Source organism: Ips typographus, linkage group LG8 (genome assembly GCF_016097725.1).
Source record: "Ips typographus isolate SLU linkage group LG8, UJ_Ityp_2.0, whole genome shotgun sequence".
Lineage (NCBI taxonomy): Eukaryota > Metazoa > Arthropoda > Insecta > Coleoptera > Curculionidae > Ips > Ips typographus.
In genome coordinates this window covers 7760298-7775230 of record NC_138429.1, presented here as the reverse complement: position 1 = coordinate 7775230, position 14933 = coordinate 7760298, and the positions used below count along the sequence as shown (strand labels likewise).

Here is a 14933-nt window from a genome sequence, read left to right as displayed (position 1 = left end):
TGCGTTAGATTAAGTACACGAGCAGCATTATCAAGCTTTATGACCTCCAAAAAATTGCGATAAGAACGCGTTTCAATTGATTCGTCTGGCTGAAGACCTTGTACGTTTTTTTAAATAAATCCTTCAAAATTACATTACTTTAAGCCTTACAAGAAATTTTTATTTTGCAGATTTTAAAAGAAGACACCGAAAACAGTCAACCGAATCATCAACAACAGCAATCGAGCCCGTCCCCCAGCTATTCCCCTAAAATGTCACCATATATGCCACACCATTACAGGCCCTACGAACGACTATCTTCAACGAATAATTCACCATACGAAATGAAACACCCAAGGTATATAAGCAATCTTTCATTACGTCATTACATTCATCACTATTTGTTATCAAACATTAAGTTAAACAATCTAAAAATTGATGTACCTGACATTTTTCTTGTTCAGACTTGAGTAGACTCTTAAATAGTAATGATTGTTTGCATTAACTAAAGCACTTACATAGATTGATCACTTTTGATTTTGGTTATGAATTTACATCAGTATTTTAGTTTCAAATTGCTCATGTATGTTTTTTTTGTCTACTGTCATTTATGTTGGCTGTATTGTCTTTTTTCTTTCCCTCTTTGGTTCTAGATTCTTTTCCCATTCGTAATTCTAGAGAGTTGAGTAGGATCATTTATTCTTTATCAAAGGATTTTTGGTTTTGTTTTACTTACAAAAATTTGAAAGTGCTTTTTTTGTACTTATTTTACCTAATTTCAGGTTCTTTGGTATAAGTATGCCCTTTGCTGTGCGTTAGAACCCTCCTGGAGCAAAATAAAAAATTGCCAAAATTGAACTTTTTGCAAAAATAAGTTTTTTTCAATTTTTGAATGATTTTAACTTTTTTATTTGAACTCTTATAGATTTTACTAAAACACCATTAAAAAAGGATCAAAAACACTTCAAAATGAACTAAAACTGGCCTCTCTAGCTCTTCATGTTACCGAGATATTGAATTTTAAAAAGTAGTAAAAATAGACTCCTATCTTCATTCCTATTCTTTCAATTTTTTTGAAAAGTGAAAAATTTTAAAGTGCTTTTTTTGTACTTATTTTACCTAATTTAAGATTCTTTGGTATAAATATGCCCTTTGCTGTGCATTGGAATTTTTTAGTATTGTCAAGTTTTTCATATTATTTACATCATCCTTTCCTCTTTTGAATTCTTCCTCTTTTCTCTGATGATCAAAATTTCTGATATATCATTGAATTACTGTTTTTTTTCTTCCAAAGCATGATCCCTGTTTTTTTAAGTTTTTGGGAATTGTTCGTATAGATATTTCTTTTAGATCATTTAGTTCTTCCTTTTGTTCTCTAGCTCTTTTAGAGCTTCAAATTTAAATATCATACAGAAAATATAAAAAATGAGCAGTATTCTGTGATCATTCTTCTTCAATTGTTTTTTCCCAGTCTGTGTTCAGCTTCTCTGTAGGCCATTTTTCTTCTGTCAGATTAAAGATGGAAAATTTCAGTCACTTTTGCGACTCAGATATGTTATCAGTGTGTCCTTTGTTCTCAATTCGCCTTTCGGTTTCATTATTATAATTTTTGTTTCTGTGGTTGGTTTTCCTTCTTTTTCCCCATTTCTTGCTTTTTGTTGTGTTAACTGTTATTAGTTAGCTGTGTTTCTGTAAAAAAAAACTACAACAAACAAATATTTGAAATTAGTGTGTGTGTTTGTTTTGATCATTTATCGTTTTGTGGTTTATATCGTCCGCATAAAGATTCGGGCCAAGTTGGATGATATTGCCACAACAAACACGAATCCACAGATAAAAAATGTGAACATTTGATAACATAACGCTTCATTCATTGTGCATTACACAATTTCATGTAAAGCCAGAAATTCCGGTCCGGCGCCGTAAACTCGATAAAAATAAAAATTATGCTCCGACTTAATCTTATCAAGTAATCTGTCAAACCGTAATTTCTTTTTAGAGCCACGCTCGACCGAATTCTGATACATTTTAAGTCTGACGTAATTTTATTTTAGATCACCAAACGAATTGGTTCAAGAGAATCGCGCGTCGGTGCTTCGGGATGGCAGCAAAAGATCGGTATCACCAACGCCTTTGTCTTTGGCTTACAGACCTTCTTCGAGTTCTTCGTGCTCTGCCCCTCACAACGAGGCCGATGCCCCGCCTGCCGAAATCTACGAGGCCAATGATAGAGCAACGGCCCTCATTTGTCCAGAGAGCAACACTGCGGAACGGTGTCAAGATCCAGGATGTCCAGAAGGTAGATATCATTGTAATCAAAGATCTTATTGTGTAACTAAAAACTAAAAAATTGTATATCTTATTCATCTGTTTTGTTTCTTGTAACTTAACTTAGAGATATTTAGTTGACATTTGTCTTCTAGATCTTCGAATAAAAATGGAACCATCAGCAGTACAACAAGACGAACCGCCTTCAAGTACGGGGGGTGGGGGAACAGGAGGAAATCACGCGCCCAGAATGTCACCCATGAATCATGGAAACTCTCCAAATGGAAATATTGGACATAACAAATTTGAGTACGATCGTGACAAAACGGATATGATACCTACTACATTATGGAACTCGACAACTGGAAAACTAGCGCATCACAAGCAAGCCACGATTAATACACCAGATGGTAAGTAAATCAATATAAAGTTGGAACGCAGGCGACATCTGCACTTTTCGAAGCTAACTAGGCTTTGTCAGTTGGAATAATAAAGTATAGATGTCGCAAGATGTATGTCACTCACTGATGATAACAATTTTACCTTCGACCACACTGTAAATAGATAATTACGCATAGTTTTTAGTTAGGTAATGATCTTCTTTACGCACAGTAGTAAAATAAACGCACCGTTCTAAAAAGGGACACAGTTTTAAGATTAATCATGAACTAAATGCCCTAATCCTGGACAAAATCGATTTCTGTCAGTACATTGTACATTTTGCCAGTTTTTGGTATGTAACTCCTGAGGAGGACCTTAAGGACAAAACATCCGTATGCAGTCTTGTAGAGCATGAAATTTGCTACAACTGTCTTTCTTAACACTTTTTGATAGCTCCTTAAATAATGGAGCTACGCTAACTTGACAAATCAAACTAGTTGAAGAAGAGCACTAGATTGCATTCTATCACTTTTTGCCTTGTAACTCTTTGAGAAAGTATTTAAGAATAAAAACTCACACATGAATTGCAAAAACAGGAATTTACACTTGGTCGTAGGAAAAGTATTGTCGCTTCGACGCGGCTTCGTGCGTAAAATGTTTCTTGCAACACTATAATTACGTAATATACTATTCAGATCTTTGATGAAGATAACGTAGGATAATTGTTATTTTTACACTTTTAGGTAAAAAATTAAAGTGTCCTTTCTGCGAAAGACTCTACGGCTACGAAACAAACTTAAGGGCTCACATAAGACAAAGACATCAAGGCATTCGAGTACCATGTCCATTCTGTTCTCGTACATTCACAAGGAACAACACGGTACGACGTCACATAGCGCGAGAACACAAAACTGAACTCAGCTTAAAGGCTTTCCACAATCAGCAACAACAGCAAGTGCTGAATCCTTAATTATTACAATGGATACCTGAGGAGGAAATTGGCGGACAAAACGTTGTTGAACATCGTTTGTTCCGCTAATTTACATACAATTTGAAGACGGGTGCGAAGATTATTACGGGTAAATGGATGTTTATTTTTACTACTGCTACAAGGATTTTTTGTAGTAATTCATATTAAGTGTAATATGGTACAAACGTTTTTGTTTATTTGTTGCAGTTAAACAATGTTTTGTTGTACTTATTCTAAAGCTAATATAGGAAAGGTTATATCCTCTCTACAAATAATAGAGGGAGCGTTTGGTAGGGTACGTGTTTGTTAACCAGAAAATTATCGCTGAAAAGGCCACTTTTTGAATTTCGTTTTATTTGTTATTTTTTTAAGTTATGGAATAAAATTCCAGTTAAAAATATATATTTTATATCCGCTAGTCATAGATACTATGATATATGCGAGTAAAACTTGTAGAAAGCCTTTTTAGCTCAAGATAATTTAGATTGTAGTCAATGAATGCTTTATTATGTTTTCTGATTTTGTCCACTGTTTGGCTATAAGCTCGATTCAGACATTTGTCTTCTGGCTCAACTAAAAGAAAATATAATAAGTTGTATTTTGTTTAAGAACCCTGAGTGATTGCTTGGATTGTATAGTAACGGTCTCCACCGAATAAAATCAATATTTTCAACAAAAAGCGGTACTAGTCAATATAATTCTGCAACAAATTTCATAACAGTATTTGTCATTGTAAATAATATTCTTTTACGGGTGTCATAGTCATTTATGTTTTAAAATAATATTAAAATAACACTACGGGCAAATTAGAACGCAGTATTTTGTTGTTAAGGGTGAAGTTCTAATTTACCTTATTGTTGTCAGCGCCTTGGGTTGTAACTCGTCTACCTCATTTTACATGACAAGTTTCTAGTTTAACTTACAAATAGAATTAAGTCTACTATTCAGGGATTATTTAAAAGTTTATTAATGGATTGACGAATGGTATAAAAAAAAACTTTGCTAAAGTTTTGTACGCAGATTATGCAGTCTTGCCAAGGAATTTCAACTTTGGCAAAGTTATTTTTCAATAATTTGTTGGTCAGTGCAATACATAGAACAGTTTCTACTTTTATACTACCTACTACCTCAAGCCACTGCCTTTCAATAATTCAATAATGTTAACAAATAAAAAGTCTTTTTGTTTGACCGTAAATAAAATAAGTACATTTTTCTACGATTGTTTAATAATATGCCGATTACTCACTAATTTTGAATAGATACACCTACTATCTATCTGTGAGTAATGAGAAATTCGTCACTGCTATAACTCACTGGTTCAGTCCATAACCGACACGACCAATATATAGCAAAAATCAAAGTAAATTGAAGTGACGTGACCAAATAAATGTTTAGAATATAACCGTTTGTGAACATTGCTTCTTTACTTGTCAAATTTACTAGTGATGGGGAAATTACCTTATTTAAGTAAATATTTTACTTTTTCAGACAGTTCAAACTTTGACACCGCTTTTCTCCCTGACTGTACCAAATTTTGTAGTGTTTTTTCAGGTTATTGGATAGGAAATTTAATAACGATTCCAAAAATGTACTAAAAACAGTCATTTTTTCACTCCAAATGGATTTTACAGGCGGTTTTGTCTCTGACAGTCCTTTCAAGCTATATTTCTCGCAGTTCAAACTTTGACACCGCTTTTCTCCCTGACAGTACAAAATTTTGTAGTGTTTTTTCAGGTTATTAGATAGAAAATTTAATAAATTCTAAAAATGTACTTAAAACAGTTATTTTCTCACTCTAAATGGATTTTACAAGCGATTTTGTCTCTGACAGTCCTTTCAAACTACATTTCTCGCAGTTCAAACTTTCACACCGCTTTTCTCCCTGACAGTACAACATTTTGTAGTGTTTTTTCAGGTTATTAGATAGGAAATTTAATAACGATTCCAAAAATGTACTAAAAACAGTCATTTTCTCACACCAAGTGGATTTGAAAGCAATATTGTCTCTGACTGTCACACTGTCAAACTATGTGCTCAAACGTTGCAAAAATCAGGGTTTAGAAAAGTTTTCTTGCAGCATTCGATACAAAACGTATTTCTACGATTTATGACAGTTATTTTGACAGAGGTCACGTGACTGCCTAGCTAAATTATCCTCAAAAAACCATGTGATATTTGTCACTAATATCAAAACTGTCAAAATTTGCTTAGAATTTGCAAGAATTACAGTTTAACACTGGTTGACGCAAGCAAAGTATTAAAGTCTACCTTAACGTCTCAACTGTCAAATTTGGCTCCATGGAGCTTTAAACACAAGTTCCAGTGTAATTTTCTGAAATTAGCAACTATTTTTAATTTTGTAGTTTCAAGTCACTGAAAAATTTTAAAAATTTTTGAAAATGAAAAAACAACGCAAAAATGACAAGTTAGAAATTGCAAATCAATCTCAGATGACTCTAAAAATTATGGAGAATCAATTTCCATAAAAAAAAACAATTTTTTTTTCAATTTTGAAAATTTTTGAAAATTAAAAAACAACGCAATAATGATACGGTAAAAATTGTAAAAATCAATTTCTATAAATATATTGTATAATAATACTTTGCAAAGTTGTCGGTATCAGACGTGTTGAGACGTGCTTCTTCATTTGTCAAATTAAAAATATTTCTTTTATGTACATAAATTCATAGTGTTATTCCTAAACTTGATTTACATTGTTACGTCATCTTAATTTACTATGATTTTTCCAATAGGCGCTAAATGACAATTATACCATAAAGAGTCGTGGAAAAAGTATAATATTCCACTTGCATGTATTGAATATTACTCACTCGACGATTTACAATACTTGCTTTCGGCTCGTGTCGTGGGTAATACTATCATTACATGTTCATTGAATAACTTAAAAGTGAAAGGACTTTTGTCATCTGATCCATTTTAAAATAGATCTGGTCATCTTCATACCCACAGTTCGTTCAATTCATACCAGTTCCATCACCAATTATTTGCAATTGGCCACATTGTGATTTTTTTACTTTACATTTTAGTACCTAATAACTTATAATACTTCCATAGATACGGCAGGGAAATAGCTTTTATTTATTACAGTTTTGTGCTCTTTCGCATTTAAGTGAAATGAGTGCGTTTTTTTTGTAAGTGTAATACGGGTAAATATTCTAGATTTAAAGCATAACTTAGCCATTTAAGATTCAATATTTAAAACTATACATTCAGGGTTCGTTATTTAGCTACGACTTAGTTTTTAAGCATTTTAGTTCTGTAGGAAACCCTTTTATAAAAAGGCGGATATCAAATTCGGTTTAGTTTTTATTGTTTATGTTAAGGTTTATTTTGTATGTACAAATTAATATTCGGTGTAAGGTGACGGACCTTTAATCAAAAAAAAAAATAAAATTTGTTAATCATTTGGTGTTCAAGTTTGGTAAAATTTCATTTGAAATGTGTGGCAATGCAATGTTTAATTAAAAAAATACTTGCTGTCGACTGATAAAAGGAATATGGTAATTTGGCCCTACTTGTAATCGTACGTATTAAATGTTAATTAATAATCTCAAAAATAGGTAGTTCACATTATTAATGTTGTTGAATTTGATGGTAAAATGTTGTGTGGCTTATTCTAATTGAACATCATCGCAAAACACGGTTTAGTTCAAAACTCTCAACATTTTTTTAGTATAGCTGCCTATAAATACACACATGGAAAACATAGCATTTTACGCAATAAGGCTTATTTATCTCAGGTAAACTGTTCAGGGACATAATAGTAAGTTATTTACACAGAGTGTTCATCCTACGTGCTGTTATCTACATGTTAAGTATAAATTTAATATACTAATACCTCAACATAGTTGCATAATGAACTAAAGTGTGGAATGCATTAAATGGTCAAATACATAAAAGAAGTGTAATAGACACACACATCACAATTTGTAAATATGTGGCACTGAAATTAATAATAATTGTTATGGTATTTTTATTTTTGGAAATATGAAGAGTGGAGAAGTACAAAATATACAAAATCTACCTCAAAATTTATGTACTATAAAAAACGGGTGTTCTGCTCAGTGTTTATAATAAAAATAATTAATCCTAGTACAAAACGATATGTGTGTAAAATAATAATTGTTCTTTCTACAACTTACCTAGATGTTTAATGTGGATGTTAAAATGTAGTTTTCAGAGTGCAAGCAAATCTCAGGGAGTATCTTAAAAAGTACAAATTGTTGTACCCTTCGTGGCAATGTTTACACATAAAATGATATATTAAAAATATTATATAGCAATCGTCTTTTATAGGGTAAGTGTTATGGTATTTCCAAAAAAAAATTCTTAACGCAGTTGCTATTATAAAGTTATAAAATAAGTCAATCTACCTCATACTTGAAAAAAATCTACCTCAATTATCTTCCACAATACTGTGTATAAGTCTAACAGAGTCTAGGTAAGTTTTTTGGTAAAACAAAATATGATTGTAAATATAGGCGTGCACAATTGCAAGAACATTTGCCGTATTACGGAAGGATGGCTAAAATATTGTACAGGAACGTCATTAGTTAGAAAAGAGGACATATTTTTATGTCAACAATATGCGTGATAGTAGTTTTTATATTTTTAGAAATATTACCGAGTCCATATTAGGCACTATGTTCTGCAATTGTTTTGCTAAAATTTTATTTTCGACTTCTAGTAAAAGTTTTTAGAAATTAAATGTTATAAATGTATTCCACTACTTAAATGTAAAACCATCACAGAGCTGTGTGTTCCTCGTTAACTTAAACGTTACATTGTCACAATATCCTCTATATGTGAATACTGTGTAAGTTTAATAATAATAATAATAAACCTGCATTCGATGTAAACGGACCATCGACAAAATTACACTCCACAGGAGTATAAATAAAACAAATGGGAATTTACTGTATATAGTTTAAACGCAAGTACTATGTATGTTTCTGTTTTACTTATTGATTTTAATAAACATTTGTCGTTTAAAAGTTTGTTTTGCCACAGCGGTCAACTCGATTTCCCCAGTCGAAATAAAAAAATCCCCAAACTGTCTTCTGTTTCTTTTAAAGGTAATAGGTGTCCTTATCTGACACGTGCTAACTGGATTACTATGACAGCTCGAAGGTTCGTTCAAACGTCAAAAAGCAAGCTCGTAATTTTGTTTTTTTTTACTAAACAATTTTCTTGAAAAAATCACAAAAAACCGAGATATTTAACATGAAGTACAATAGTGTAACTGTACTAGAAATATTGAAAGTGACACAATTTGACAGGTCTTAACTTGGTTCTTATGACAGTTAGGAGGTCTTTTCAAACATAAAAATGTAGCCCAAAACTTACATACAAAATTTTAGTATATCCTCTTCCACAGATTTTGTAGGTATAGTGTAGCATAGTCAAACTATTCCAAAAAAATGGTTCTAATTAAAGCCAATTTGAGAGCGTAATCGTATTCCTGAGGTCAAAATTAGTATATAAATACCATTTTGTTGAGGGGTGGTATATCAGCAATTTACAGAATACCCTGTCGAAAGCATTGGTAAAGTCTCATATTTAGTGTATCAGTCCAAATCGCGAATATCTGGAAGTTCAAATTTTGACACCGCTTTTCTCCCTGACTGTACCAAATTTTGTAATGTTTTTTCGGGTTATTGGATAGGAAATTTAATGAGGATTCCAAAAATGTGGTAAACATAGTCATTTTCTCACTCTAAGTGTATTTGACAGGCGATTTGGTCCCTAACTATACATTAAACCCGTCTTTTGGCAGTGTATACTTTGCACCACTTTTCTCCAAGATTTTACCTGATGTTGTAAGGTTTTTTTCAGGTAATTGAATAGCAAATTTAATGAAGATTCGAAAAATGTGATTAAAAACATGATTCGGTTACTCTAAGTGGGATTTACAGGCGATTTTGTCCCTAACTGTCCTTAACAGTATTCAAATTACAATTTCACTTATTTCTAAATTTGTTGCACCAAACAGTTTTTCCTAAATAACTCTAAAACGGTAAAAGTTACAAAAATTGCAAGAGACCAAAAATGCTTCTATAATCAACTCCTTAATCCAACCTCGTAAATTTACAGGACCGTTTTTGCTTCCAGTATACAGGGTGTGCTTGAAAAGTATGGTGATTGACTGTTCTTGGTCACCCTGAACGCATTTTTTCAGATATAATTTTTTCTCAACACCACTGGAAAGAGGAGATCAAGACGGTTAATTTGAGTGGTTTAACCTCCCAAAAACAACCAAATTACAGGGTGTTCAAATTTCAAATCACAACTTCAACTCATTTGAAAATTTGTGGCATTAAACTAGTTTTTCCTAATAATTCGAAAACGGTAAAAGTTACAAAAAAATTGCAAGAGACTAAAAACGTTTCTAATTAACTGCTTAACCCAAGACCGTAAATCTACAGGGCCGTTTTTGCTTCCAGTATACAGGGTGTGCATGAAAAGTATGGTGATTGACTGTTCTTGGTCACCCTGCACGCAATTTTTCAGATAGAATTTTTTGCTCAACACTACTGGAAAGAGGAGCTCAAGACGGATAATTAGAGTGGTTTAATCTCTCTAAACTCCCAAAAACAACCAAGTTACAGGATGTTCAAATTTTAAATCACAACTTCAACTGATTTGAAAATCTGTTGAATTATACCAGTTTTTGCTAAGTAACTCAGACACGGTGAAAGTTTCAAAAAATTTAATACAGAGTAAAAATGTTCGTAAAGAACGGCTAAACTAATCCCTGGAAGTTTTACAGTCCATCAGTCTCCCTACTATACCGAGGGTACATGAAAAGTGTAGTGATTCAGATTTATTACTTTTCAAATTAATGACAGCCATGATAGAAAAATAAAATCTTTCAAGTAAATTTCAGTTACACCCATAAAAGGGGTGTACATTTTTTCCTTATAAAAACTAATAAAAATGTATGCTTTATTCAGGTATATTGTTTCTACGTGTTCGGTTCACCAGGGACAGAACATTGAATATTCTGGTCTTTTTTGATTTCAACTGAAGTTACTTAAGAATTTCGCCCTATTTTAACAAAGTGAGAAAATTTTCAACCTTTTCAGAGGAAATTGTTGTATTAGAGTGTCCCAAGTTCCGAAATAATTGACAACCTGACATGGAAAACTTTCTAGAAAATGGAATAATGAAGATTATTTAGTTGCAAATTGCAATTTACAAAACAAATTGCAGTAATTAAAGTCATCTTCAGAAAATATTGTGCTTTATTAAAATATTCATATAAATTCACTATTCTCATGTAAAAATATGTCTTGTCTTAAATACGTTAAGCTATAAAATAAAAAAATCACATCATTATTGACTAGACTGAATTGACCAAATTACTGTTAATAACAACACTCTCTTACAGCAAAATTATACATTTTACCACTTAATTCTATTAAAAAAAAATCAAATATTGCATCAAACAGATTTAGTAAATGTTGCATATAAGGCTACGTTGGTTCTCTCATATTGTACGCATTTAAGTCATACATTATGTTATTGTTGTATCCACTATTAAACCGACTGGAATACTGATCGTTGCAATAACTAGTATTATATGTGCTATACGAATTGAAATTTTCACATTGATACGGTCTTTGATAGTTTTTAGACCCGGTGGGACTTAAAAATCCACTATTACTACTGCTATACATGGCGTTATTGTAGTCTTGCATAAAGCTTGCGTTTGTAATGCTTCCACTGATTACCGAAGCATTTGGTTTAGTCGCTCTTCTGTCATCAAATTCTTTGCTTATAATGCTGTTTTCTTCTTTGTTTATAGAAACTGTCATGTTTCCAACGTTAATTATTATACTGTCTTCTGTCGCGTACTTGTCGACATCCTTAGCAGCTTCCGAAAGTGCATGAATGTAGTTGTGCGCAAATCGCAACGTTTCGATTTTAGTCAGCTTGGTGTCTTCAGGAAAAGTTGGCAGTACACATCTAAGCTTGTCTAGTGCTTCATTCAACATATGCATTCTGTTTCTCTCACGATCGTTAGCTTTCAGTCTTCTCACTCTCTTAATCCTCATAATTTGGGTTGGACTTTTGGCTCTGGATACTCGATTTCTTCCAGTGGCGTAACGTTTTTTAGGTTTGTCTTTAACATCAATCTCGGTGATACCCTCTACAGGACTGTTCTGGTTAAACTCGTTGAGCAAGTTTCGTCTACAACTTGGTTGGACTGATGGTCGTCTGTCCAATTCTGTCAGACTGTCGTAAAATGCCGAATTAAATTTGTTATACAAAGCAGGATCAAAGTTCGGATTGTTTGCTGATTTTGTTGGCGTGTAGTAGTCATGGTCCATGTCGTAGAGGTCGCTGCGGTCATCTTTTGGTTCGGTTGTTTCGGATCTGTAGGAATAGTCAAAACCAGAATCGCAACTGTCTTCATAGGATGACTCGTACTTGAAGCTGGCAGCATAATCACTCATTCTGAAAATGAATTGAGAATTAAGGAACAATCAGGCAAAAGCAGATAAATCTATTTTTTTTCAAAATTGACTTCAATAAGGACTTTTGTTTAGTGGAGTGATATCCATTTTGAGCAAATTTATTAAATCCTATTTTAAAGCCAAAATATGGATTTAATCACTTTTGTCTGATTATTGCTCCTCAATTAATAATTACAAATGTTGAGCATTGTAAGACAACACACTGCAGTTTAAACTACTAAAACATGTGTTAAATTCACTTTCTTAACCAAACTAAATGTTGTAAAGGGGAATTTTTCTCTTAATCTATATTGGTTCCATCAAAATTACATGAACGGAGTGAAACACTCAAAGAAACACTCTGTATCAGTTGTTATATTATGATTACAGTAAAATATTACCTTCTGTGCATATTTAAAGAAAAACTTTTTGAACTTGATTTTTTTTGGAAACATATCATTAGAATTGTTTCTATTATCAAATCATTCTTATTTTAATTATTAAAATTTCAAATTGACCCTTTCAATGCACCCAAAAGGAACAGTAAAATTGAAAACTTGTGCTGCAAAATGTAACTTTCCTTACTAACATTTACATATCTACAATTGTTTGGGTATTATTAAATTCATAGCATAAAGTTGTCAAATTTGTTATTTGAAATCTTCTTACTGTCTCTAAATCATTTAAAAATATCTCTAAATCCTGATAATTGAAATTTTATACCAACTTTGAATTATTACAATAAACTGGGATAAGACATATTTGATGTAAACTGTCTAGCTGAGATATAGATAAGTATATTTTTTAGAGTGTTTTTCTCACTTAAAAATGGTTAAACAAAACAGTTTTTTGACTAGCTGAGGATACAAAGTTTCCTTATTATATTTTAATTAGTTACGTGAATCTTCTTGTTTGTTTGCTTTGAAATATTGTGACTATTCGGTTAGAAAATGTTGAATTTACTATTCTTAAACTGCCAAATTGTAAAAGCTTTGTTAATATCTTTCTGCTGTCAGAATTGCTGTACTTCCTTTTGAGGGTCTTAGCACTTCAGTGCTTTGCAGAAATTCTATTATTTTTTATATGAAACAGCAAAGTAAGTAAGTAAGTACTTTAAGAAGGATTTCCACTGAATGCAGATCAGAAGCCAGTTTCCAAAAATACTACAAATTGACAGCTTATTGACGTACTTTGCAAAACAGAGTTTTAGAAAAATTTAAAAATGTTTTTCACAGAAGATTTTCAGAAGTTTTTCTTCTTCATTCTTTAATATAAAACTACATTTTTGTTTTGTATTTAAGTTACTGACTAAAAAAATTGCTCTACTAAACTAGTACATTTCTAAATATAATTTGATGGTTAAAACCAAAAATGTTTTATTTGAAACTTACCTAAAAAAATTCAAGTTGATCGTAATCCAACACAAATCACGAACTCAAACCACAGGTTTTCGACAGTCAACACGTGGACACATCATGCAGTTGAACACCAACGGGGTTTTTTGCCAACTAACCCAGGAATGGGGTGGCTGATTTACCCAACTTGGCCCCCTCCATCGTTTAGACTCCCATTTAACGGATAAAGCCAACCTATTCATTGGTTAACGGATGTTTAGTTTGGGAGGGGCATTGTTCCCATAAATTGATACAATTTTTTTCAGCCAAAAATGTTTGATTTTTTCTCAAAAACGGTTGTCAATTCAGTAATGTTAGAGAGCAGCAGAATACTAAATAAAATGTAGTAAATATCTGCTAGACAGTGTAGAAAAACATTCCAAAACTCTTTTGACGTTATAGTTTTTACATAAAGTTATTTTCTTAAAACCTGCTTATTTTACATAATTTTCACGTAAACTCAAATCATTTATAGTCCCAAATCATCTGAATATATCAAATTATCCTGCCAATAAAAATCGCATAATTCTTCGATAACAAATTGGTTGCCAAATACATCGTTTCCACCCTAAAAATTCCCGTTTGCAAGTGGCGTGAAATTGCAAATTTTATGGAAATCCGTAGGCACAATAGCCATTTAGACAAGATCTTGCGCAACTTATATATTTTTAGGACTGGGTCAGGACAATACAGCTTAGTCACCCCCAATGAGGAGATTATGACGGATTTGTGCCTCACTTTATTTTGTTACTGGTTTCGCTATAGCGATAATCCTCAGGGATTTACCCGCAGTTTTGTTAATTGATTGTAAAGATAGATTTTCTATATGCGACTCGCATGTATTGCAGATAAGATCTTTAGTTTCATTCAGATACAACTAGAGATAGAAAATTCTCAGAAATTTATTTTTGGAGAAAATGCCAAGAAAGTTTAATTTAAGGGAGTCAAGAGAATGATAAAGAAAAGGCTAATGCTCTTCAAAACCAAGCTTAAGAAGCAGATGTGTTTCTTGGAGAAAGCACTCTGTAAAGTTGGAGTTTTACAGCTCCATGGAGTCAAATTTGACAGTTCTGACGTTAAAAGAACACTTATACTTTTCTTACACGTCACGTGACAGCTGTCATAACTGTCGGAACCCGTCCACCAGTGACCTGAAACTATTACTACAAATAGTTGCTAATTTGAGAAATAACACTGGAAGTTGTCTTTAAAGCTCCATGAAGCCAAATTTGACAGTTGTGATGTTAAGGAACACTTTACTACTTTGCTAGCGTCAGGTGACAGCTGTCATAATGCTTAAAACTCCTTCACCAGTGACTTTAAAGTATAAAATACCAAAAAATTGTGTTTCTTTGAGGAATTGCACTGGAAGTTGTGTTTACAGCTCAGACTATAGTCAAATTTGACAGTCCTAACGTAAAAAAAACCCTTTCATACTTTTCTTGCCTCACGTGACAGCTG

General features: G+C 32.4%; 2 protein-coding genes across 6 annotated transcripts in view; one reads left to right on the top strand and one right to left on the bottom strand.

Annotated features, from left to right (window-relative positions):
* The window catches only part of chinmo (Chronologically inappropriate morphogenesis), a 32225-nt gene extending 23612 nt beyond the window's left edge, over positions 1 to 8613 (top strand). For 4 of the 5 annotated variants that reach the window (XM_081984886.1, XM_081984883.1, XM_081984885.1 and 1 more), the window contains exons 4-7: positions 171 to 337; positions 2034 to 2278; positions 2403 to 2657; positions 3372 to 8613. In XM_081984886.1, coding sequence (XP_081841012.1) covers positions 171 to 337; positions 2034 to 2278; positions 2403 to 2657; positions 3372 to 3598 — 894 coding nt within the window. In that variant the 3' untranslated portion in view covers positions 3599 to 8613. The remainder of the gene's footprint in view (positions 1 to 170; positions 338 to 2033; positions 2279 to 2402; positions 2658 to 3371) is intronic. The other variant, XM_081984887.1, reaches the window with a different exon arrangement.
* A 13-nt stretch (positions 8614 to 8626) lies between these two features.
* LOC145732551 (uncharacterized) lies at positions 8627 to 13773 on the bottom strand. The gene is made up of 2 exons (XM_081984892.1): positions 13470 to 13773; positions 8627 to 12079 (listed from the first exon to the last, which is right to left on the bottom strand). Exon 2 carries the CDS (start codon positions 12076 to 12078, stop codon positions 11095 to 11097), a length of 984 nt encoding a protein of 327 aa, XP_081841018.1. The 5' UTR covers position 12079; positions 13470 to 13773; the 3' UTR covers positions 8627 to 11094.
* Positions 13774 to 14933: the final 1160 nt, after the last annotated feature.